Source organism: Atractosteus spatula, chromosome 7 (genome assembly GCF_055471065.1).
Source record: "Atractosteus spatula isolate fAtrSpa1 chromosome 7, fAtrSpa1.hap1, whole genome shotgun sequence".
Lineage (NCBI taxonomy): Eukaryota > Metazoa > Chordata > Actinopteri > Semionotiformes > Lepisosteidae > Atractosteus > Atractosteus spatula.
Window position 1 is genome coordinate 61,566,717 of NC_142712.1, and position 24,382 is coordinate 61,591,098.

A 24,382-nucleotide genomic window follows, 5' to 3' on the forward strand; every position below is an offset into this window, starting at 1 on the left:
ATAACGGTCTTTTAACGCTTGTATATAGTTACAGTCTATTACGGCTTGAATTTACATATTACCTTTTTACGAATTTGTCTTTAACTATTCTCCATGCATACATTATTTGTGCCAGGGCTAAAGATCTGCTAGGGAGTGTTTTTGATTCTCGTGTGAGTCACACAGGCACTTGCTTGTTCGGCTTTGTAGATAGTCCTCCTGTAAATGCTCTTTGAAGTGATGAACAGCGCCTGCTGTGTGGGTTAGTGTTCCCGATGCCCTTAACGGTGCGTTGTTTCACAGCCTTGTCAGACCCCAGCAGCAGGCTCTCGACTTCCCCCCCTCCTCCTGCCATTGCCGTCCCTCTCCTGGAAATGGGCTTCTCCCTTCGGCAGATAACAAAGGCCATGGAAGCCACAGGTAAGGAAGAAGGTTCTGGGATGCTTTCCCGGATTGCCTGCTACAATTCCCAAAACGTGTGGGGGTGTGTGACAAAAACACTATCTGGATTTTATTTCGGTCAACCAGGATGATCATACCTGATTGAATTGAAAGCCCTGCATATAGTAACTGTTATATTTTCTTCTTGCAGATATTTTCATGATACTAAGCTGTAATTAGATACACAGCCCAGTCTTGAATGTTAAGATGAATGTCTGTAGACCCTCTGTCTTCTGTGTAAATTGTCATTGTATGCATGAATAATTTTGCATCTACATCTGTATTACTAATCAGTACCGGATTACAAACAACCCCATCTCCAGAAATGGAAAGTCCTGCTTCTGATGACTGAAAAATATTAATGGTTGAGTTGCATTTCCACAGATGCCTATTAGTGCCATGGAGAAAAAAAAATATTTCTCGTGTTTAAATTAGATAAAAGTGCATTTAAACAAGATTCTTAATGTGTTTAAACGAAATATTTATTGCAGTAATACTTATTGCAAGAGTAATGCATTGATGAAGAGAGTCCTGTTGCTGGCGCTGCGTTAGAAACACCGTCTTGTTTTCAATGCACTATTATCTTGTTTGAACACACCTATTTTTTTTCCACTACTAGGCTTCCGTACATGTCTCCTCAATGGATGGATTTTGCTTTTGCTCCTACTGTATATAATATGCTTTCCACCACTAAAATAAGATAAGGTTTCAAAGTTTACGGTGAGTGTAATTCAGTAGAAATATCAGTCACAGTTAAGAGCAGCAGCGTGCTTTCGATTTGGTTTACCACTCGGGATCGGAGCAGACTGATTTGCGGGGGTCTTGTACATTCCAAGCGGTTTCTACGTCGGAATGAGCTCTGGCATCTTTGGCTGTGTGGCTCAGGTGCCCGGGGAGAGGCTGATGCCCAGAACATCACGGTCCTGGCCATGTGGATGATTGAGCACCCTGGCACTGAGGAAGAAGAGGAGCCGCAGTCTGCAGGGGCTGCTGAATCCTGTCCAGGGGCCACAGCTTCTGCTGGAGGCGGGAAGTCCAGAGACGCCAACTACCTGCAGTCGCCAGGGGAGATCCCTGCTGCAGACGCCACTGAGATGGAGGAAGGCTTCAGTGAAGGGTACCTTCTGGTTATCTTCATACCTGCTTGTGTTTTTATCTATAATAATAAGAATTCCTTACACTTATATAGCACTTGTCTGGACACCCTGCTCAAAGTGCTTTTGCAAGTGATGGGGACACCCTTCCACCACCACCAGTGTGCTGCACCCACGTGGATGATGTGACGGCAGCCATAGTGCACCAGTACACTCGCCACACACCAGCTCTCAGTGGGGAGGAGAACAGAGTAATGAAGCTAGTTCATAAATGGGGATTATTAGGAGGCCAGGATTGGTAAAGGCCAATGTGAAATTTGGCCAGAACGCTGGGGTAACACCTCTACGAATATATATATATTCTCAAACATTTCAGTTGTAATGTTCTTAAAAGGATCATGCTTATTTTGACGACTGTTATGGAGCTCTATTTTGACTTCTACGTTTTAAATAGATGCTAAGATGTGGAAAATCATATTGTGGTTTATTGGAAGAAGATTTACATGCTTTGGACTTCATAAATTTCCATGCAGGGGCAATAAACAGCGTTGTTTTTACCAATAAGAGGTGCATCTCTTTATCCCCTTGTCCTTGAGACGTGTTCATATTCACTAATAAAGTGTGTATGGGATATAAATGTTCTCCGTTAAAGAAAAGGAAAGCTTTTGTGCTATCAATTAAGGTAAAAAATGAGCCATTTAAACGGAACGTGTAGGTGATTCTTGATGGTATTTCTTACCACTAATTTAATAGTAAATTAGGATGCTCCCAGTCGCTGCAGCAGGATGCGTGATGACAAAGGAACAGCAGGCTGTCTGTCTCTCAGGAGTGTCTCTTTGTCCCTGCGTTGCAGCCCGGAGGGCCTGGATCACGGGGAGAGCGCGTCGGCGTCCAGTGGCCCTGCGCTGAGGGGCCGCTCGGCTGCCACCAGGAAACACCGCTTTGATCTGGCAGCACGAACGCTGCTGGCGCGGGCGGGTGAGCAGCGATTCCGTTTTCACATGGTGCGGTGTGCCATCACCGTTCGCAGAGACGTTTGTTTAACGGCGAGCAGAGGTGGTGAAACGTGTTTTATTTATTTTATTCTTTCATTGTCATGTTTCATTACCTGGCAGACCACCTGTTCTACTAAATTTCCAGTTTCTTCTGTTTGAAACCACTCTTGTTTTGCCGTTATCACTGGGGTTTCGTGGGGGTGTTTTTCTGCCATTCTTCAAGTCATGCCTCAAGCATTTGAAATTTGAAATATGCTTTGTCAATTTTCTCATTGAGTCCTCTGAATGACCTCAATATGTCATTTTCTACTTACTGCATTAAGTAATACCTGGAAGAAATTGAGTCTTGACAGACAGTGGTCTGTCACATGTGACCTCCATCATTTAAACTCAAACTCTTAACCAGATGAGGAATAACCAACTGGGACTTCTTCTTCAAACATTCTGACTCAGGCGAACCCCCCACCAGCACCATCACCCTTAGGAAGTCAGCTGTAGGTGGTAGGTGACCCGTTTTTGTTTTTTTTACCTTACAGCTGGGCTGTATCGCTCCGTGCAGGCCCACAGGAACCAGAGTCGCCGAGAGGGCACCCCAGTGCAGCAGGACCCCGGGGCGCTGTACGACTTCAACCTGGACGAAGAGCTGGAGATCGACCTGGACGACGAGGCCATGGAGGCCATGTTCGGCCAGGATCTGGCCAGTGACACTGACATTCTGGGAATGTGGATCCCGGAGGTACTGGACTGGCCAACATGGGTGTGTGTGACTGCAGCTGGGGCTGCTTTCGTTTCTTCTGCGCTCTGCACCGCCCTACGCTTTCTGTCCAGGGACTAGAAACTGCTTTTTTGCTTTGTGCCTTTTCTCCACAATTGGTTGTAAAAAGGGCAGTGTGTTTTTCATGAACTGTTTTGTCAATATCGCAATGCAAGTCTGACCTACAAAGTGATTCTTCTCATTAAAAAGTTCCCAAATTGTTTATATTACACAGTTAGTTCTACTCCGTAACTTTCTTCTTTGCTATTTCAGAATCGCAGCAGTTTAATTGAAAAAACAACATATAGTGCACAATAATTCATAAATCTGGTTTGACGATATAGAGTTGGGGATTCTCATTATGCATCAGATTCCAGATTGATACTTAATGTAAATCGGCAATCTCGGAATTCAGTATTCAGAAGGAACCAGCATCGTACAGCTATCTACAACATAATCTGATTGTTATGTATTATGTGGTAATGGGAAGACAGAGATATAATTACACTAATGATGGATAGATTGATTAATGATTACTCATTACATGGCTTGATATGAGGTTTTATCAACATCTTGAGACTTATTCAGATTATTGGAAGTCCTGATCCAAAGAATTGGTCATGCAAACCACACAGCCTTACAGTGTGTAGCTGCAGGATAAATATTTTACTATTAACATGCTTTGCTTCAAATATTTACTGCTTGGGCACTGCAGCATGACAGGACTTCTGTGGAGCTTATGCACTTGTTGTGGGCTAACCTTAACATAAGAAGAGAGACGGATCTGAAGAAGCCTGGCCTGTTGAATCTCATCAGACGCTTTTTTATTTTAGTAAGAAGCTAAAACATAAAGTGGTCTTGCTGTGCCTTGCAGCATGTCTGCGAGACGGAGGACCGTGAGGAGGTGGTGATCTGCGAGCTCTGCGAGTCGAGCGTGGCCAACTTCAACCAGCACATGAAGAAGAACCACCCAGGCTGCGGGCGCAGCGCCAACCGGCAGGGCTACCGGAGCAACGGCTCCTACGTGGATGGCTGGTTCGGTGGAGAGTGTGGCAGCGGCAACCCCTACTTCCTGCTCTGCGGCAGCTGCCGGGAGAAGTACCTTTCTCTCAAGAGTAAAGCCAAGGTGCCCGTCCTGGAAAGGTAGGTGTGGTTGAGGTTAACGCTCTCGAAACTGCCAGTAGACGGTGTTTGGCTGCCTTCTTCAGAAGGATTGTAATGAGAGTAGTTAGCCATAATATCAGGGTTTTGCCCTTTTTTATTGCCTGTTCACCCATCCGTTTTCTGACTGCTTTTCTTGATGGGGTTGTGGTAAAATCGCTCGTTCTTTGGGTGTGGAAAGAGGGGTTTCCTTGCATTTTGCTCGATGAACTTCATCTGAAATAGATGGAGTCAGCTTCGTTTGTACCATTTTAAACTTTTGAAAACCCCAAATATTCTTTTCCATTGTTTATCGGTTTACAATCATCAAATCTGTCTTCTGAAATCCTGATTTCGAGCATGGGAAGACTCAAAGGCTGTTTTTACCCTTTTATATTCAGGTACAAAGGACAGGCTCCTGACTTGCTTGGGAAGCAGGACAGTGTATATGAAGGTAAGGATACCTTTTTTGTAAATGAAAAAGGTTGTTTCTCAGTCTTTAGATGTTCACATTTTAAGATTTTATTTTAGAAGCATTTCCTGAATTTTAAGCAGACTTGATAGCAGGTGATATTTCAGGTCTACAGTTGCTATTGAGGTTTCTTAGAGGCGACTCATTTTTGTTAGTGGTTTAGTACTGAAACATTTGCTGTTTGTTTTGGCAGAAGACTGGGACATGCTGGATGTGGATGAGGATGAGAAATTAACCGGGGAAGAAGAGTTTGAGCTGCTGGCTGGGCCACTGGGCCTCAGTGAACGCAGGGTGGTCCCAGAGGCCGTCCAGTTCCCCGACAGCGATCCCTTAGGGGCCTCTGTTGCTATGGTTACAGCCACCAACAGCATGGAGGAAACCCTTCTTCAGATAGGTATGTGAACACATTCTCTAATAATAATTAATAATTGCTTACACTTATATAGCGCTTTTCTGAACACGCCACTCAAAGCGCTTTACAGGTAATGGGGATCCCCTCCACCACCACCAGTGTGCAGCCCCACCTGGATGATGCGACGGCAGCCACAGTGCTCCAGTGTGCTCCCCACACACGAGCTCTCAGTGGGGAGGAGAGCAGAGTAATGAAGCCAATTCAGAGATGAATGGAGATCATGAACTAGAGAGATCAACTCTAGTGATGCAGTGCTCATATTGAAGAGTATTGAAGAGGTCTTGACATCATAAAAAGTTCCCATTTTGCTCTCTGGTGTGAGTGGTTGTAAAAGTCCCACTGTGCCTCTGACTGCTCCTGTCAGTGACGCCTTCCACATTATCAGTCTTCAGTCACGATGACTTTAGGTCAGGGCTGTCAAACATATGGCCTGCGGGCCGCATCCGGCCTGCCAAGCCCATTTGTTCAGACTGTGTGACATTTGCGGTAACAGTCATCGGCCTGGATTCAATCCATGCCTTGTCTGAGCCTGAATAGCCCACACATGAAGCAGGCACCCTTAATGATGTTACTGTAACAGACTCGCATTTCTCTTGTAACACGGCTTCTTTCTAAACACGGTGCCACAGTTTGATGTCTTGGTTGATAGGGGTGTACTTTCGCATAAATTGTCATACCAAGTGTCAACACACCTGTGCAAATCTTACTCTGACCTGTTCATCCTAATTCTGGAGCCACAATAGTGACTGAACCACCATTGATCTCACTGAAGCTATTACTAGTGTTTTTTATGATCTCAAAAGCATTATAGTACGTAGTACGGATACATATTATAGTACATAGTACTTATAATTATATTCTGTATAATTTTTTGGAAAAAAAACAATATTGTGTTATCCAAGATTAGTGGAGAAATGTATTTCTTCATAGAAGTGAATGGAAAGCTAACATGCTTGATATGTGCAAATCGTTGTTACCAGCAATAGCTGTAGAAGTTATTTTGGTTTTTATATTGCTGATAGCTGGCAAATAATCTTCCACATTTACAGTGTTATTTTTTGTCAAGCAACATGTTTAAAATTGCCAAAAAACATTTAAACTTAAATTATGAAAGAATGTATGTTGTTTCTTGCTTATCACAAAAGCTGTTTGTTTTGTTTTGAATTTAGAGGTGATGCTGATCCCTAATTTTAGACCCTCTATAATTCACTTTTCAATCCTGCACTTCACCAATGGATATATATTCCACAAGAACTTTGTTTTTAATTTTCGCCTAATGAAAATTAAATTCCACTTAGTTTTCATATAAAAGCTTATAAAGTTGAGCTTCAGAGGAGTTGATTAAGATTGACATACAGTAGCAGAGGTGCCTAGGATATTTAGGATGATCCCCCAATGAAAGAAAGAGAACAGGCTCGGTTAATCAGTGTAGCAGAGTTCTTTACTCTTGCGTTCATCAACTATGTGAGAATCTTTGTCTGTTTTTTCAGATGTCTTCAAATTATCCCTTCTGTAGAAAAATCAAATCTCCACTTCTCATTAATTCCAGGCCAAGAGAGATTACCAACTGTAACCCAATGGCTCTCACATCTCTTCCTGTGTAAACTCTGGAGAGAATAATGAAGTGACACATTAGAAAAGACATACAGGATCTGACTGATCCCCCGCAATCTGCTTACAGTGAAAGGAGGGGAGTAGACAATGCAATACACATCTTACATTTTTAAACACAGTTTCTCCTCTGTGTTTAACATAACTAAACCACTATTATTATAAACTGTAATGGTATCTTGAGTAGAAGCTTTTATTTTTCTTCTATCCCTGTGTTACGACCCCAAGTGTCTAGGGGTAAAGGGGTGTAACATTTAGGATAATTCTTTTGGAAGCAGGGGGGTTTTGGTGAGGGACTAGGAAGCGTGATAACAAGAGTAAGGAACTAGAGTGGTGCCAAAGGAAAGAAAATAACAAACAAAATGGAGCTGGCTAGGACATTGAGGGAAAGCTAATCTGACTACAAAAGAAAACCCGAAACACACGGTCTTCGGCGTCTTCAACACCCTAGCTAACCTGCACTGACTACCCAAAACCATACAAGACAAACGGCAATCACCCGTACTAAACTAGTGTACTAATACAAAAGCAACTAAGTGTGTAAGTGTACCCAACAACCTAAACTAACCTTATATACAGAAGTTCACACAAAAACACAAGTGAACCAGGAATACAAATAAGGGAAAACAAGAGTAATAAACAGGAGCAGGGTACAAAAGAACACAAAAGTTGAACATGTAACACTGGGGCAAGGTAATGGCAAAACAAGGATGAACACACAAACAAACGAAAGTACAAAGAAACTAACAGAAAACCAACAAAACAACAAAGCCGAAGCTATACGAAAATACACACACAAAGCAAAACAAACCAACAAACGAAGCCGAAGCAATAACCAGAAGCGAAGCGAAGCGATAACCAAAACCAAACGGGACCGAAGTCAAAAGAAAGGCCTCTTCTTGCTGAAAACCTCCATGTTATATGCTGAATAAGATGTGTTCTGATTGGCTGAGAGCTAATTGATGATGATGTCATACTGAAAGTGTGGTGTAATGGTGGGCCAATGGGGAAGGGAGAACAATCAAGGATCAGCAGTGTGGACATAACAGAAAAAACACACACAGAACACACACTGGGACGTAATACCCTGATACTCTGAATCAAGGGGAGTATGTCGGTACGCGTGGGATAATTTGCTGCTGTTGTTGTGCGTGTTGGTACAGGCTGTCACGGCTCTGTGGAGAAGAGCTCGTCCGGCCGGGTGACCCTGGGAGAGCAGGCTGCCGCCCTGCTCAACCCCCACGACAGGGTGATGGCCCTGAGGAGAGTGACCGCAGCCGCGCAGGTGCTGCTGGCCAGGACCATGGTCATGAGGGCTCTGTCGCTGCTCTCCGTCAGGTGAGGCAAAAATCTTCTGGCAAATTGGTAAAGTACTGGCTCGACCCGCTGAATCCCATAAGGTGCTGTAACTCTTAACTAGTTCAGACTTTCTTCTGTGTAGATACCAAGGTTATAAGTGTTTTCAGTGTTGTTTTATTTTAAGACGCCGTGTGCTTTAGTATTTGAAAGTGAAGATTGTTTTGTGCGTTTATCCTTTTGCCGCTGTCTCGGCCAGCGGGTCTAGCTGCAGCCTCGCTGCCGGCCTGGAGTCCCTGGGTCTGACGGACATCAGGACTCTGGTGCGTCTGATGTGCCTGGCTGCCGCAGGTCGGGCGGGCCTCTCCACGAGCCCCACAGCTGCCTCCGGTTCTGCCGAGCGCCCCCGAGGAGCCATAAAGGCCAGCAAGCCCATCTCCTGCCTGGCCTACCTGAGCACGGCTGTGGGCTGCCTGGCATCCAACAGCCCCAACGCGGCTAAGCTGCTTGTCCAGCTCTGCACGCAGGTGATGTATTGCGAGCAGCCACGGGTTTTTGTTTCCGTTCGCAAAATACAGTCTGCTTTCTGCCTTCCAGATCCACTGATCTAAAGAAGTCACTGGGATGTTATTCGTGTTTATTCAAACCTTATGCAGAAGACTTTGGAAACATGCTCTTTATGCAAGAAACATTGCTTGATCAGACATACTGAAGAGCACTGTCAATGACTAGAGAGCTGTTAAGAGCTTCCTTTGTCAAATCTGTCAAATCATTTGCTTCAGTGTGTTAATTTATTCTAGATCGCCATTCTTAGAATTTAATTTTGTACTTGCCCTTTTATTTGAATCGTTCCTGTAAGTCACAGCTTTGCAGCTGTCATGTTTCTGATGAAACGTTACATCTCTTTTCAGAACTTAATTTCTGCCGCCACTGGGATGAATCTAACCACTGTGGACGATCCCATTCAGAGAAAGTTTCTCCCAAGTTTCCTTCGGGGAGTTGCAGAGGAGAATAAACTTGTGACCTCCCCCAATTTTGTAGTCACTCAAGCACTAGTGGCTCTGCTGGCAGATAAGGGGGCTAAGCTCAGACCTAACTATGACAAGACTGATGTTGAGAAGAGAGGTTTGTTATCTTTCACTGATTTCTGCTTACATAGATTAAGATATTTTTGTGCAAAAAGTTTCAGATTCTGCCTTGCTAATTGCTAACTTCCATGGCTGTTACTATTTTTGTTTACTGTTTTGTCTGAATGGGTTTTTCTTCACTTGCTGAGCATTCTTGTTGTTTTAGTGTTTTGTTTTTCATTTCATTAAAATTTGGTGTTCAATTAGATAAACGTCTTATTATTTTGACACGTCAATGTTGTGAATTACTTTTAAAATGTTTTACCAGTCTCGCTGCTAGTAGTATTTTATTTTGCCAGATGCTTTTTGTTTTAACTTTTGTTTTGGCGCTTACTGAACATTAAAAAGAAATCCAAGTGTTGTTTTGCTTACCCTAAGTGGTAATGTCTTCAACTGCCTTTGCTAGTCACTTTATGTGCAAAAATTGCACAAAAAATAGTTTTATCTTGTGTGATATGTTGTTGTTGTTAATCGTGTTTTTCTCCGTCACTGTACTCATCTGGGCACCATGTTATTGTTTCTCCTGAGCAGGTTTTATTGCGCATTTATATGCCCATCCTTCCTATAACCCTTCCGCTGTAGGCCCTCTGGAACTGGCGAATGCGCTGGCAGCCTGCTGCCTCTCGTCCCGGCTGTCTTCGCAGCACAGGCAGTGGGCCGCGCAGCAGCTGGTGCGCACGCTGGCGGCGCACGACCGCGATAACCAGAGCCGGCCGCAGACGTTCGCCGACATGGCCGGGGATCTGCGCAAGTGCTCGTTCTTCAAGCTCGAAGCTCACCAGAGCCGGGTAGGTCAAGGCCGTGGCGAAATCTGTCCAGCGCTTGCGATACAATAACAGTTCCCACAAGTAAGGGTTTTGAGTGCGGTCGCACAGCTGTTGCACACGGTTTAGGTACACGCTCAATCATGAAATTTGGCCTCTTATGAGTTTAGACTCCCCTTCAAGTTTGTTATTTTTATATGTACATCCACATGGGGACAGTTTGGTAAGTGACAAGTCTTGGATTGACTGGAATCTGTTGAATTAACAAAGGCATGGTGGTGTAGTGGTCTCACAGCGCTGGGGCACTGGCTTCACTTCCTGTGATGCTGTCTGCATGGATATTGAATGATCTCCCCATGTAAGATTTCCTCTGGTAATTAGCTCTGGTGTGTGTGTGTCCTGCGAAGGACTGGCGTCCCATCCAGCGTGTATCCTGTCTTGTGCCCGTTGCTTGCCAGTATAGGCTCCAGCTCCCTCCCTCCACCATTACCCTGTATTGGAAAAAGCAGTTTGAAAATGGATGGATGGTTGGATTGATAAAGATGTAGAAAGGGGAAATTTAGACCATCCTGCCTGTTTCAGCTTATACAGTAGGTCACATCTTAATGCTGGTCAAATAGGCAGTATTTAAGCTTTTAATCACTGGAATTCAACATTAATTAGCTAGCCCAGAGCAGAATTCCCAAGATGATCAGTGACGGAGAGGTGGATTTTTTCCTTCCATATGTCATGTTCCCTAATTTTACTCCCTGCAAGTGAAAGCCTTCTCTGCAAGACTCACCAGAATGCGTTAGGTCTGCGAGGTCTACGGAAGTTCAGTTAGATGCATCAGCATGTGTAGACTGTAAAGGAGCAGTAAAGGTTTATTCCTACTTCAGGAGCGAAGTCATTAAAATGTCCTTCAAGCAGAAAAAAGCATAGCATTAAAAGAAGCTGTGTAGTCCTAATAGAAACTATTATGAGCCAGGCATTTTTGAAAAACAAAATAAAAGATTTGACTTAAGTTCAACCACTGCTATTTTTGTTTGTTTTTTAATTCCAGGTAATAACTTGTGGATGGTGCAATAAAAAAGGATTACTGGCAACTAGTGGGAATGATGGTACTGTCAGAGTGTGGAATGTGACGAAGAACCAATACACACTGCAGCAGACCTGTGTGTTTAATAAATCGTAAGCAGCTCTCTTCCTTTTAGAAGTGACTTTTAATTTTGACCAGATCCGTAGGCACTTGATTTTCTTAATTTCACCTGCATAGCATTTGAGTAGCTATCTTGATAGTCGAATGAATTCTCCAGTGCTTCTGAGCCGTTTAGCTACACAACTTCAGCTGTTCAACTTTTCTAAAAGTTTTAAGTAAAAGTACGAGATGAGCCCTAAAGCCCAGATAATCCCTAGTTTGAGCCTGAGTCATGGTACTTGATGGGTATGAGCAGGATCCCTATTCAGTGCTGCACAATTGGCAGAATGCTTCCAGAGTGGAGTGAATGGTAGCCAGTCTTAGTCCTCTCAGTGAAGCCTGTGACTTGTTAGCCACCTGCAGGCTTGCAGTGATATAGTGAGAGATGCAGTGCTCCTCCAGTGTGCTTTAACTCTCCTGTGAGGCACTGTAGAGCTTGCAGTTTGTCAAAAGATTAATTGATCTGGCATGCCCTCATTCTCTCATGCAGTGCTGAAGTCTGATTTGGCAAAGCTTAAGCATTTTCCTGATTGGATGGGTTTATAATAAAAAGATATTAATCGGTGACAAACTGTAAAAACCTGACGCATAGATTTCTAAATTTCTTTGAAAATGGAAAATTAAATGATATTTTTGTTTGAAGGTTCTGTAGAAAATAACTTCTGTTTGAAGAATTTTTATAGGACATTTCATTTCATAGTCCTTTTTTTTATAAGCATGTCAACTACGAATAATATAGGTCTCCTATCTGAGATCTGTATGAGTAATGAGTAAATTGTATCTGTCCATTTGTTTTCCCTAGGGAAAGCACATCGGAGGAGAGTCTGAGTAACCTGGGCTCTCCCAGTGACCCCAGCCTGTCTCCACTGTCCTGGAGTGTGAGTGGCAAGTACCTAGCAGCTGCCATGGAGAAAATGGTCAACATCTGGCAAGTTAATGGTGAGAACTATTTGCTGTCATTGTTGGTGCTTCTTGACCCATTTTGTTTCTTATCTACAGGTCAACCAAAAGCAAATATGAAATCCTTCACACAAAAACACAGAATATTAAAAATGGCGTTTTCCTCTAAAGTGTGGATGCATTTTATTTTCGGCTAACTTGTAAGCAGATGGTTTTAAAAAAATAAACCTGGGCACTGTCCAATTCTCCAGCGGTTTAAGGTTTTAAATCCAGTAATTCTGTCAGCATGTTCTTTATATTTCATCAGCGGTGACCTTATAAAAACACTTCCTAAACGCACTGACCTTTAGTGGCAGTACATGGAACACACTTGTGTCACTGAGCGTTCTCTGTTTTTTGTGCCTCCATCAGGAGGCAAAGGTCTGCTGGCCATGCAGCCTCACTGGGTATCAGCCTTGGCCTGGCCCGAGGAAGGGCCCGTCTCCGTGTGGGCAGGGGACACGCTGGAAGTGCTGCTGGTGGGGCGTATGGATGGCTCTCTGGGCCTGATTGAGGTGGCAGATGCCTCCACCATGCAGCGACTGGAGCTTGAGCACTGCTACAGGAAAGATGGCAAGTCTCGGCTGAAAGTTGTTGTGTTGTATTAATTATAAATCCATTACTTACTCGGTCATCATTCAACACTTTGGGAGCTGAAAGGATTGGGTTAAACTGCTTGGAAAAACTGCTTAGCTCTTGACTGGAAGGTCCCGGGTTCAGTCCCAGGTAGGGGCCAGTGAGGTAGTTCTAATTCCTTCCAGACAGCTCCCAGGTCCACTCAGCCTGCTTTCCAAATGAGTACCGGGGTTTAACCCTTCGGGGGTAATAGGCCGGCCGGAGCGTGATGCTGACCACATCACCTCCACCTCCAGTGTCGGATGGTTGAGAAAAATGGTGGCCCTTGCCCCCCAATCCCCATGGGCCTTTATGACCTGAAAAGGGGACCTACCCTACCTACTTGGTAAAGATGGCTGCATTATAGTAAGGCATTAACCCAATTTCCAAAGTAAAGAGCTATCTCTTTCTCTTTTGCAAAAGGGTTGGCACCTGTCGTGATAGAATTTGGAGGGTTAATGCTGGCTTCATAACAAAATATCTGCTGCTGAAATTCTGTACTCTCATTCTAGTTGCTGTTATGCACATTGCTTGGTACAGTGAGGATAAGCCCTTTGCTGTTGGGTATGCTGATGGGAAGCTATTGATTGGGACAAAGGAGCCCCTGGAGAAAGGAGCCATTGTTGTCATTGACGCCCATAAGGTAACTATGTCTTAAGGAAGGAAAGGTCTTTTGAGGATAGGAATAAATAAAAACTAAACTAGTAAGATTTTAGGACACTCAGAGGCACTGTAACATTAGTATTGTTTCATTTGGTGTAAAAAATCCATAGGGATATCTAAAGTAATGGATGCCTGTGACTTACAATACCCATCTGCGTCCCTGCAGGAATCAATATCATCAGTGAAATGGAACCCCACTGGGCAGATCCTCATGAGCTGTGCCAAAGAGGAGACTGTGAAGTTGTGGGCCTGCAGTGGGGGTAGCTGGCGGTGCCTGCAGTCCCTGTCTCACCCTGCAGTAGTCAATGGAGTAGCCTGGTGTGGCTTGCCAGGACTGAGTCCCAAGCCCCGGAACATGCTCGCTACGTAAGTACCGGGAACAGTGATCTTTGTTTTGCTACAAATTGAATTTGAACTTAATAATTTCTATCTGGAAGCATTTTTAGAGCATCTCTACATAGAACATAGACAGGCACAATAGGGAGGAGGTTATACAGTCGAACCTGCTTGTTTGGTTTCTAGAAGCTGAATGATCTTAGGGTTTTATGCAGGTGTTTTTTGAAAGAAGCCAAGGTATTGGCTTTAACAGCATGACTGGGCAGCTTGTTACACACTCCCAGGCCCTGTGTGTTAAAAAAGTGCTTCCTATTTTACTGTAAATGCGTCTATATTTGTAAAGAGTCTATTTATAATTCCCATGTCTTCTTGTTCAAGTTGAACCATAACTGCAGCTTGATCTTAAAGCACTTTTTAAGATCCATGTTACAATAGGATGCAGAATTGCCATAAAAACTACAGCTATCTAATCATACTTTAAAAGATAGGCTATTATTTACTCAGAGTAATAAATATCACAGTATCTCTCATTTGGCTTTGTATATAACTATACTGTTATTTTAGAAAAGATGGAATAGCCTAATTGGACTAGGTTATTTACTGGAAGCAAAATAATAAAAGTCTTACTTAAATTCTGATAAATATATCGACGGCAACATTTTGTCTTGCATTCAGAGTGACAGTGATGACACATTTCCTTTGCTTTGTGTCTGTGGGCTTCAGGTGCTGTCAGAATGGACTGGTGTGTGTCTGGACTGTTCCTCAGGACACTTGTAGCCACTCTGAATTAAGTTCTGGGGGATCTGATGAATGGTGGGAAATGGAAACAAAAACAAAGATGAGGGTATGGATCCATGTCGCAAATATTGTAGCTGTTTTTCCTTATCAGTGTTTTCTGAATTTTAGCAAGAAGTATTGAACATTAGAGATTGCCTTTTGGGACTTTTCATGTCTTGTCTTTGTCTTAAAGGACTGTTACAGAAGATTGGATGGTGCAGTTTGTGTTTTTCAACTCAAGGGTCACATCACGCCAGTAAGATCTGTAGCTTTCAGTCCCGATGGGCTGGCTTTGGTGTCTGGTGGTGTTGGAGGGCTTATGAACATCTGGTCTCTAAGGGTGAGAGGTTTTTCTGTTGCAGAGAAAAGTTTATAGCATTGAAACTCAGGACATCACAATAAATGAACAGTTTGTTTATTACTAATGTTGAAATTCAGATGACCGTTAGTGAAGGCTGTTCATGTCGTACATGCACATTCAAGTCCAGATAGATTTTTTTGGAATTGTAGCAGTGGCTTGACTTGGATTTCTATAATATAAAGCACCTGTATTTTGTGTAGTGCTGAAAATAAGTTTTCTTTTGCTTATAGGATGGGTCAGTGCTGCAAACAGTGGTGGCAGGATCTGGGGCCATTCAAAATATAGCCTGGATCCCTGATGTGGGTGTAGCAGCTTGTTCTAACAGATCAAAGGTAAAAATTCATGCATACAGTCATTTAGAGCAAATACACGTGCATTTCTTAGATATACTGCAAATTTTATAAAAAGTATGTGTACAATGACGACTATGATTTATGTATGTTCACACTTTTATATTATTTTTTTTCTTGATTGTCTCCATGGAAATGTTTATTTTTTAGGACGTACTTGTTGTGAGCTGCACTTCAGATTTTATAAGTGGACACCATGTTCTAGCGACATGCAGAACAGCTCTAAAGAAGCAGGGGGTTATGGGACTGAACATGGCGCCCTGCATGAGGGCCTTTCTGGAGCGTCTACCAGTGATGTTACAGGAGCAGTATACCTATGAGAAGGTACCAAATGGGGAAAAAAGGGAAATGTTGCATCGTATGACCTCTATGTGCTGTTGATGTTTGAAACTAACGTTCCAAAGTATGGAAGGCTGATCGTCTTGGTCTTGTTCTCATGCAGCCTCATGTGGTTTGTGGTGACCAGCTGGTTCACAGCCCCTACATGCAGTGTCTTGCCTCCCTTGCTGTTGGACTGCAACTTGACCAACTGCTCTGCAATCCGCCAGTGCCCCCCCACTTGCAGCACTGCCCTCCTGACCTGGGTTCGTGGAACCCCAGCGAGTGGGCCTGGCTGGACTGCTTCTCCACCACGGTCAAGGCAGCAGAGGCCCTGGCACGAGGCGCTCACTTCCCAGGGTCCTTCACTGTACCAGATCTGGAGCCGGTGCCAGAAGAGGAGCTGGCGCTGCTCATGGTATGGGCTCAATAACGCAGTGTGTCCGTTCTCTCCACTACTGTCTTCTGACAGTGCCAGCTCTGCTGCAAGGGGGCAGTGTCATGAAGACCTTCCTTCTAATTTCTAATTGGAGGTGATTCAGAGCCACATTTGTCGGAATATTACTTGCTGACGGAATATGTGTATTACTTTAATTACATATTATGAGACTTCAAGATGAGAACGAAAATTAAACTTCTCTCCATCCGTGCCTGTGGGATATTTTGATAGTTGTGTATGTATTTCTGAATGTCAGACACAACTGCATTGCATTGGTACTAAAATAGTTTGTGGTTGTATGAATTTGTATCAAAATTGAAATATTACGTTTATGTATTTTAGGACAACAGTAAATGGATATCTGGAATGGATGAGCAGATTATGTCCTGGGCAACTACAAGACCAGAGGTAAGGACAGCAGGAGGGAGCAGGTTGGTATTTAGGTCATGTGTGCAGAAGTATCTCACCTAGACATTGGTGATCTCTTGCAGGACTGGCACCTTGGTGGAAAATGCGATGTGTTTCTCTGGGGAGCTGGCCGACACGGGCAACTGGCTGAAGCTGGGAGAAACATTTTAGTGCCGACTTCAGCCCCCTCTTTCTCACAGGCCCAGCATGTATGAAACATTTCCCATTTTCTCACCTTCTGTGTTACTCAACTCTTGTTATCCAGTAGGTGCAAAACTGGAAACTGTAACATCTGTAGAAATAAAAAGGGGGTTAGCTGCTGTCAGTTATTCTGAAATTTGTCACCATGTCTGAATTTAAAAAAAAACATCATTAGCTTTTTTTAAATTGAAATAACATTTAAAAATTATTTCTCAGTTTACCTTTGAGCACTGTGTATCCAGAGAGGGAATGTGTTCCAGTTACTTTGGTATCCAACAGATTTTTGTTACATATGTGACCAGAAAAGGTTAGCACTTATTTTTAGTTTCATTCTACACAAATCAGTCTTGTGTGGAGGTCATTTTTAATTCTTTCCAATGAATTCATCTTAGTGAGGAAACAATTTTTTAGTGAGGTGATTGCTTTCTGGAAATTAGCTTCCAGTCGATCTCTTCATTATTCATATTTTCATATAGGAGTTACGTGGTCCTATTCTTAGAAAGATACATTAGTAAAGCGAGTCTATTTAGGACACGGTGCTCTCTATTTATCATTTCCACAGCAGGCACTGAGGTCTTTGCTCCTTCTTGCTGTAGGTGATCTGCGGCCAGAACTGCACCTTTGTGATCCAGGCTAACGGGACGGTGCTGGCCTGCGGTGAAGGCAGCTACGGCAGACTGGGACAGGGCAACTCTGACGACCTGCACGTGTTAACCGTCATCTCAGCCCTGCAAGGTACAGCTGGAAGCGCGGCCAGAGGAGGAAATAGAATCATAAGCAAAAAGAATTTCAAAACATGGGGAAAATGGGGTGTTTTGGCACGCCTGCAGTTAATCTCGTCCTTTCGCCTTTGTGTCTTTGTGCATGTGTATTGGAGAGGTGGTGGTGGATTTTTAAAGTTATCCAGGTTTCGAAGAGATAGTTCAATTTTCCTGTTGCCTAGGTGCTGCAGGAAGTTTCCTCTGCTGTCTTTTCGGTTTTTAGGATCTTTTCCCGAAATAGGCTTGTTATAGTTTCATACTCAAACACATTTTGCCTGGGTTGCTTGAAAAGACTGATACAAGCTGTCCAGTGCCTCATGCAAATTAGGATGCAAGCAGACTCTTGATTCTCCCAGCTCAGTGAGCTCAGTCTTGCATGATCCCGGGGCAGAAGTGCCTGTGCCCTGTCTTGGTGAGTCCCTCAGCGCAGAGCTCCCACTCTTGCTGTGTGATGTGGTTGGGGGCGGAGCGGTGGAACTGTGGCTAAGGAACTGCGCCTGTGCCTGGAAGGTTGCCGGTTCAAATCCTGCGGCCGGCAGAGGAATCCTACTCCGTTGGGCCCCTGAGCAAGGCCCTTAACCCCAGCTGCTCCAGGGGTGCTGTACAATGGCTGACCCTGCGCTCTGACCCCCAGCTTCTCTCCCTGTCCGTGTGTCTCATGGAGAGCAAGCTGGGGTCTGCGGAAAGACAAATTCCTGATGCAAGTGATATTATCTGATCTTGTAGGGTTCGTGGTGACTCAGCTGGTGACGTCCTGCGGCTCTGATGGTCACTCCATGGCCCTGACAGAGAGCGGGGAGGTGTTCAGCTGGGGGGACGGGGACTACGGCAAGCTGGGCCACGGCAACAGCGACCGCCAGCGGCGCCCCAGGCAGATTGAGGCTTTGCAAGGGGAGGAGGTGGTGCAGGTCAGAGTTGAGCACTGCAGGGCGTCCTGTGAGCTTGTGAAAGCAGTGTCATGCCCGTCGTCTTTTTGACCGTCTTTTTTACTAGTCCTCCAGGCTGTTTCCAACTCAAGGAGGAACAAGCAGACTGAAATGGAAGAAATATCTGACAGGAAGTAGAAGTAAAACCAAGCCGTTTAGAGTTGCATAGCAAAATAGGACTATTTTATAATATTCTTTTGCTTGTTAAATCATTACAGCCAAGGAAGAAGTAAAGGTTAATCTCAACTTTGAAGAAGAAGCAACAGACCATTTCAGCTAGTGAAACTTGTTCAGTTGTCAAAAGCATAAAGGTGAAACATTTGAAGAAGCTGAACCATTTTGTCTTGTTTCCGCCTTTCAGTTTGGAATGAACTTTTACTTGTTCCTTTGCAGCCAACACATGCTGACGTAGCTTCCCTCCCTCCTTAATCATCAGTGGATTAAGATTTTTCTCAAATACTTAATTACAAAGAGGCATTGTTTTGTAATGTAGCCGTGTTTCTTTTGTCGATCTGTGCATTTTAGTGTTTGCTGTAATCATGATTTCAACCACCTCAGAAACATGAATGTTTAATTTGTACGGGTGTGACAGAGCCTGGCGGTTTTCCTCTTAATTCCAGATGTCTTGCGGATTCAAGCATTCGGCTGTTGTAACTGCGGATGGCAAGCTGTACACTTTTGGAAATGGGGACTATGGTCGATTGGGCCTGGGAAACACCTCCAACAAGAAGCTCCCCGAGAGAGTTACAGCATTAGAAGGCTATCAGGTTGGACAGGTAAGGTACAAAAGTATCGTAATGTCTCAGAAAAGACAGTTTTGAACAGGGCTGTGTACATGACATGTAATGTTGAACAGCCATTGCAACGGTGTCTTTGCTGTGAGCGAGAAACGTAATGGGAATATAAACCCTAATTTCAGGAACCTCATCTTTTTGTTCGCCTCTTGAACATCTTCCTGCATTTCAATGAACCGGCTTGACTCGAAACGATTTCCTTTCCAGTGAGACTTGTTTCCCATTGTAAGCTCTGAATAGTGACATGAGACCAGATTGGTGTTGGATCTTAGGACTGATTTTGAAATTGTTTTTGCCCTTTCTTTCCAAATTCGCTTTGTGTACCGATCAGCACATTAATAACAAATGGCATGGGAATATTATTGCATCGCTGCTCTTCGCGATAAAGGGTTTATGGTGACTGTCTTCTCAGGTGGCCTGTGGGCTGAACCACACTTTGGCTGTGTCAGCTGATGGAATGATGGTTTGGGCTTTTGGAGATGGGGACTATGGAAAACTTGGCTTAGGAAATTCAACAGCGAAATCATCTCCACAGGTAGAATATGAAAAATTTCTTAGTAAACATGTTGTGTTAAATCATTTTACTGACACAGTCAAAGTGTAATTCTTTCTTGTTGCAGAAAGTGGATGTTCTCTGTGGCATTGGTATCAAAAAGGTATCTTGTGGCACTCAGTTCTCTGTTGCTTTGACAAAGGATGGTCATGTCTACACCTTTGGGCAAGGTACAGTGTCTTCTAAAGAATTTAATTTACATTGTTTTTAACACTGCAAATTGTTTGCTGAAAAGGGGGTAACATGAAATTGTAAGTCTTTGTTACATGTCCGCCTTTAATTTCATGGAAAAACTGTATTTTGACAAAAGGCAGTGTATGGGCTGGGAAAACATTTTTTTTAAGAACTCAATTGAAGAGTGTTATTTTCAGCTTTTCTGATGTTTCTTGCACTCTGAAATGTTTAATGTTTTTCCATAGCTCTTTTAAAGAACCTGATGGTTTAATCTACAGTTACCTGTATTCCTCAGTCGTGTGATGTACTGTACAATTTGTGCTGAATATCAAAGTAGCTGTTTCTGAGTGTACATTGCAATCACATCATCTGAACTGTAGAAATGAACAGTGTCATTCTATTCAAGACATAAGTAATAACACACTGAGTAAATTTCTGAATGTCGTTCTTTAATTCATTGTATTTTATACCTTCAGCCTTAGGTCTATAGCACTATTAGTCTTTTATGTTCAAAAATTTTTATTTTGTCTTTGTAAGGCAATTTTTAATGTTTGATAAATCTCAAATAGAATAAACAGTGTCTGTCTAATGAAGATTCTCTGACTTGCCCTACATTTAGCATAAGACATTTTGCATTCCTGAATGATTACCAAATGTTCTGGTCTTCAGATCGGCTGATTGGCTTACCAGAAGGCAGGGCACGAAACCACAACAGACCTCAGCAAGTCCCTGTGCTGTCGGGCCTCTTCATAGAGGACATAGCAGTGGGGGCAGAGCACACATTAGCGCTCACTTCGACTGGAGACGTGTACGCCTGGGGCAGTAATTCGGAAGGACAGGTAAGTTATTTTCCCTACAGGAGTCTGAGGAGCCTCTCACTGTACACAAGTCTTAACTGTTGCATCAGGTGATGTTTCAGTGGTGAAAGACGTGGTTTTGGCCTGTTTTTGTACAAAGGTTTGTCTGTGGTCAGATTTTCTGCCCCTTCCACAAAAGCCTAGATAATCCCTGTTCCATTGAGTTCTCTGTATCCAAAAAGACCCTAAAAATACTTTTTGTGTTCAGTAGTTAATGCTTCATGGTGAAGAATTTCTGTATTTTACTTTTTTAACAGGACTGATTGTGGTCATATGTAATCTAAAAGGCATGTAGTAAATAATGGTAATGAAGTTGTTTTTCATTAACTGAATTTGTTTTGCGAACATAGTGTTTGAAACACTTTTTTGGCACTTTGGTTTTCAAATCTGATGTATTTTCTAACTAAGGAACTAAAAGCTGTTCATTACTATAAAAGCAGAGATTTAATGAGGACTCGATAAAGAGGGCCGTTGTGATTGAAATGGTATAATATCCTGTAATAACCTTAATGACTCAGCTTTTCATCATAATCAAACAGGTTATGTATCTTAAAAAGGAAAATATCTGCTGGTCCTTCAATTAATAATTGTTCCAGGTCTTTAATAACAAATGAGACCATTAGGAATGTGCAGTGTGCATGAATTTCTTTTGTCACCTCTTAGCAGGTTAAATAAGTCATTTTCTAGCTCAGCAAACAAAATATTTAACAGCAAAAAGACAAAAAAAATAATTTCATTTGAGCAGAAGAATACTAGGTTCACTTCTTAACTCTATTTAAGAATATTTCATGCACATTTATGTAGGATATTATAGCGGTCCCCTTTCTAAAAATATAATGAGACCTATAATTATTCAGCATGATATATGGAGACAGGTTCATAAGAAGACTATTATTTCAAGACCCAAGTTTTGTAATAACTAATAAATCATAAGACATTTGTAATGATGTGTAAATTATGGTGTGACTTCAGGAAAACAGTATATTATTTCTAGACACTGCTTTGGAACTTATTTTTTTAAAGTACGAGAAGTAGTTTTTTTTTATTGGATGTTAAAAGGTCTTCGTAAGCATAAAGTTGAAGGCATGGGGACTTACTTGCATACCTTAAATGTACATATGTTCTTGTAGCCAGATGCACTGTTGTTGTGTGAGCTGTTTGGTATCCTTTTATTTGTTCCGGATAACGAGCCAGCTGCCACAGCCTTATTCTGATTTTTGAATTGCCGTCTTGGTAGCTGGGACTTGGGCACACCAATCACGTCAGGGAGCCCTCTCTGGTGACTGCACTGCAAGGGAAACGCATCCACCAGATCTCCGCTGGCCGCTGTCACAGTGCGGCCTGGACGGCCCCACCTGTCCCACCCAGAGCTCCAGGTAAGCCCTCTTCACTGCCCAGCATGCCTGTAACCGGCAGGGCCATTTTAGTGACTGGTCAGCCTGCTACTGGACGAGGGTCAATCTGATCCCACACACATATACCGAATTACCACTTGTGCAAAATGTTGATATTACTATTAAACATTTGCAAGCAGGTAACCTGGGGCCCTCTGCCATAGGAAGCCTCAAGCAAAACAGTTAATATTGACAGTTTTAAATTGCCAGTCTTTTAAAACCCATCGGTTTTTCAAATATACCAGCAGCAGCTTGGGTTTTAAAGTTGTTATGATGTTAAATAGCCTTGGTATGTCTTCAGCTCTGCTCTCTCCTGCTTGCAGGTTCTTCGGTGCCTCTGCAGCTCGGGCTGCCCATTTCTGTGCCTCCGCAGTACAGCGCCCTGAAGGAAGTCAGTATGGAGACAGTCCGCGCCAGGCTGCGGCTCCTCTACCACTTCTCAGACCTCATGTACTCGTCATGGAGGCTTCTGAACCTCAGCCCCAATAACCAGGTCAGGGTCCCACTGCGAATCCCACCACCCCGGTCTAAGGTAATTCAGGCGTTTCCCCGCTGAAGCTCTGAGGAATAGCCATTACATGAATCAAAGTTCATTTTTGCCCTGTTAAATGGTCAAATAAAAGTCCCTAGATATCAAAGTAAGCAAAACCTCCGTACTCTGCGGGAAGGGGGGGGGGGGTAAAATCCGGCACGTTCAACAGCTTTTGAAGCTTTTTTGTTATTTGAATCGGCACCTGCCGATCAGCAGCTTTACCTTTGTAGCTGCTGCCGTGGAAAACTGAAGGGATTTGTTTCCGTTTCAGAGCTGTACCTCGCATTACAACGCTGGAACGTGGGGGATAGTCCAAGGGCAGCTGAGGCCCTTGCTTGCGCCCCGCGTGTACACCTTGCCCATGGTGCGCTCCATAGGCAAAACCATGGTCCAGGGCAAGAACTATGGCCCGCAGATCACCGTCAAGAGGATATCAACCCGGTCAGTTTATTTTGTATTTCTGTATGACCTTGTGGTTTGTCCCTGCAAAGGCCTGTCCTAAGCCTTCTGGTTTCTTTTGCTTCCCTTAGAGGGCGGAAGTGCAAGCCCATCTTCGTGCAGATCGCCAGACAGGTGGTGAAGCTGAACGCCTCCGACCTGCGCCTGCCCTCTCGGGCTTGGAAAGTGAAGCTGGTAGGAGAGGGGGCCGACGACGCCGGCGGAGTTTTTGACGACACCATAACAGAAATGTGCCAGGTAATGCTGTCGGTGCCCCAGTGTGAGCCTGTGTCGCAAGAATTAGAAAAGCCTTACCCTGTCAAAGCAAGAACAATGCAAAATTCTGCTATCTGGCTTCTGGTACAGAAATTATCTTGTTTTGGTTTCTTGCAGACAGGATCATCTGGCTGTAATCTGATCTGGTTAAAAGCCCACTTCAAATTGGACAGTAAATAATTAATTGCCAAATGTTTTGCAAATATAATCCTGCAACTTGCTCAGTAAATGGACGTGTTACTAGTACAACAAGACTGAAATTTAATGAAAACATGCACAGTAGCTCGTCTGACGTAGCTTTAAAAAAGCAGATTTTCACCCTAATCCATTTGCCGAGAGAGTATATGCTGCGTGGCTCAAAATGACTTCTGATCCCAAACTTTCTCATTTCAAGCTCTGATGAAGCACAAGCTCGTTCAAATGAAATACAGGTTTTGTGGCTGATTTGAGTTTTTTTTCCCACTTTGTAAAGGAACTTGAGACAGGAATTGTAGACCTCCTCATTCCTTCCCCAAATGCCACTGCTGAAGTGGGATATAACAGAGACAGGTAAGACATTTCGATGCACAAAAATTAATCATCACCGAATGTGCAACTAGAATTTAAGAGTGTTCCTTTATAGTATGTGACTTAATGGAACTAACAGAAACGTCAAAGTCCACAAAGAATTTTGTTTTGTAATTAACATTGCTTTTAAATGGCATACTGTCAAATTGTAATTTAAACAACACTGGTTGCATAACTCTCGCAGATTAAGCAGGTATGGTTAGAAGTCTAGGACTGCATACTTGTCCCATGTACTTTGATCATCACAATGACAAATTGTCAATGTTTGGTGTGTTGCTGTGTAATCCTTTTCAAAATCGTTTTGATAGTCTGTGCTGACTTAACACAGGCAAAATCCAGGATTAAAACCAATTTAAAATGAAGGAAAATTGTTTCCTTCTTTTTAATTGTAAAATTTACATTTAATAGAAAATGTGCTTCTGCTGTTGAAGACATTAAATG

At 43.2% G+C, this 24,382-nt stretch overlaps 1 protein-coding gene across 2 annotated transcripts in view; it reads left to right on the forward strand.

The window, feature by feature from the left end:
• The window catches only part of herc1 (HECT and RLD domain containing E3 ubiquitin protein ligase family member 1), a 66,510-nt gene that overhangs the window by 37,685 nt on the left and 4,443 nt on the right, over positions 1–24,382 (forward strand). The window contains exons 41-74 of one of the 2 annotated variants that reach the window (XM_088920124.1): positions 283–399; positions 1,306–1,537; positions 2,368–2,492; positions 3,046–3,266; positions 4,138–4,406; positions 4,805–4,857; positions 5,069–5,269; positions 8,062–8,236; positions 8,454–8,721; positions 9,106–9,319; positions 9,904–10,109; positions 11,128–11,255; positions 12,065–12,201; positions 12,574–12,774; positions 13,329–13,459; positions 13,646–13,845; positions 14,539–14,659; positions 14,786–14,932; positions 15,184–15,285; positions 15,454–15,627; positions 15,746–16,039; positions 16,403–16,468; positions 16,552–16,677; positions 17,266–17,404; positions 18,157–18,338; positions 18,977–19,132; positions 19,563–19,685; positions 19,771–19,873; positions 20,547–20,716; positions 21,972–22,110; positions 22,452–22,621; positions 22,932–23,101; positions 23,191–23,356; positions 23,847–23,923. In XM_088920124.1, the coding sequence (XP_088776250.1) occupies positions 283–399; positions 1,306–1,537; positions 2,368–2,492; positions 3,046–3,266; positions 4,138–4,406; positions 4,805–4,857; positions 5,069–5,269; positions 8,062–8,236; positions 8,454–8,721; positions 9,106–9,319; positions 9,904–10,109; positions 11,128–11,255; positions 12,065–12,201; positions 12,574–12,774; positions 13,329–13,459; positions 13,646–13,845; positions 14,539–14,659; positions 14,786–14,932; positions 15,184–15,285; positions 15,454–15,627; positions 15,746–16,039; positions 16,403–16,468; positions 16,552–16,677; positions 17,266–17,404; positions 18,157–18,338; positions 18,977–19,132; positions 19,563–19,685; positions 19,771–19,873; positions 20,547–20,716; positions 21,972–22,110; positions 22,452–22,621; positions 22,932–23,101; positions 23,191–23,356; positions 23,847–23,923 (5,503 nt within the window). Of the gene's footprint in view, positions 1–282; positions 400–1,305; positions 1,538–2,367; positions 2,493–3,045; positions 3,267–4,137; positions 4,407–4,804; positions 4,858–5,068; positions 5,270–8,061; positions 8,237–8,453; positions 8,722–9,105; positions 9,320–9,903; positions 10,110–11,127; positions 11,256–12,064; positions 12,202–12,573; positions 12,775–13,328; positions 13,460–13,645; positions 13,846–14,538; positions 14,660–14,785; positions 14,933–15,183; positions 15,286–15,453; positions 15,628–15,745; positions 16,040–16,402; positions 16,469–16,551; positions 16,678–17,265; positions 17,405–18,156; positions 18,339–18,976; positions 19,133–19,562; positions 19,686–19,770; positions 19,874–20,546; positions 20,717–21,971; positions 22,111–22,451; positions 22,661–22,931; positions 23,102–23,190; positions 23,357–23,846; positions 23,924–24,382 lie in introns of both variants that reach the window. The other variant, XM_088920123.1, reaches the window with a different exon arrangement.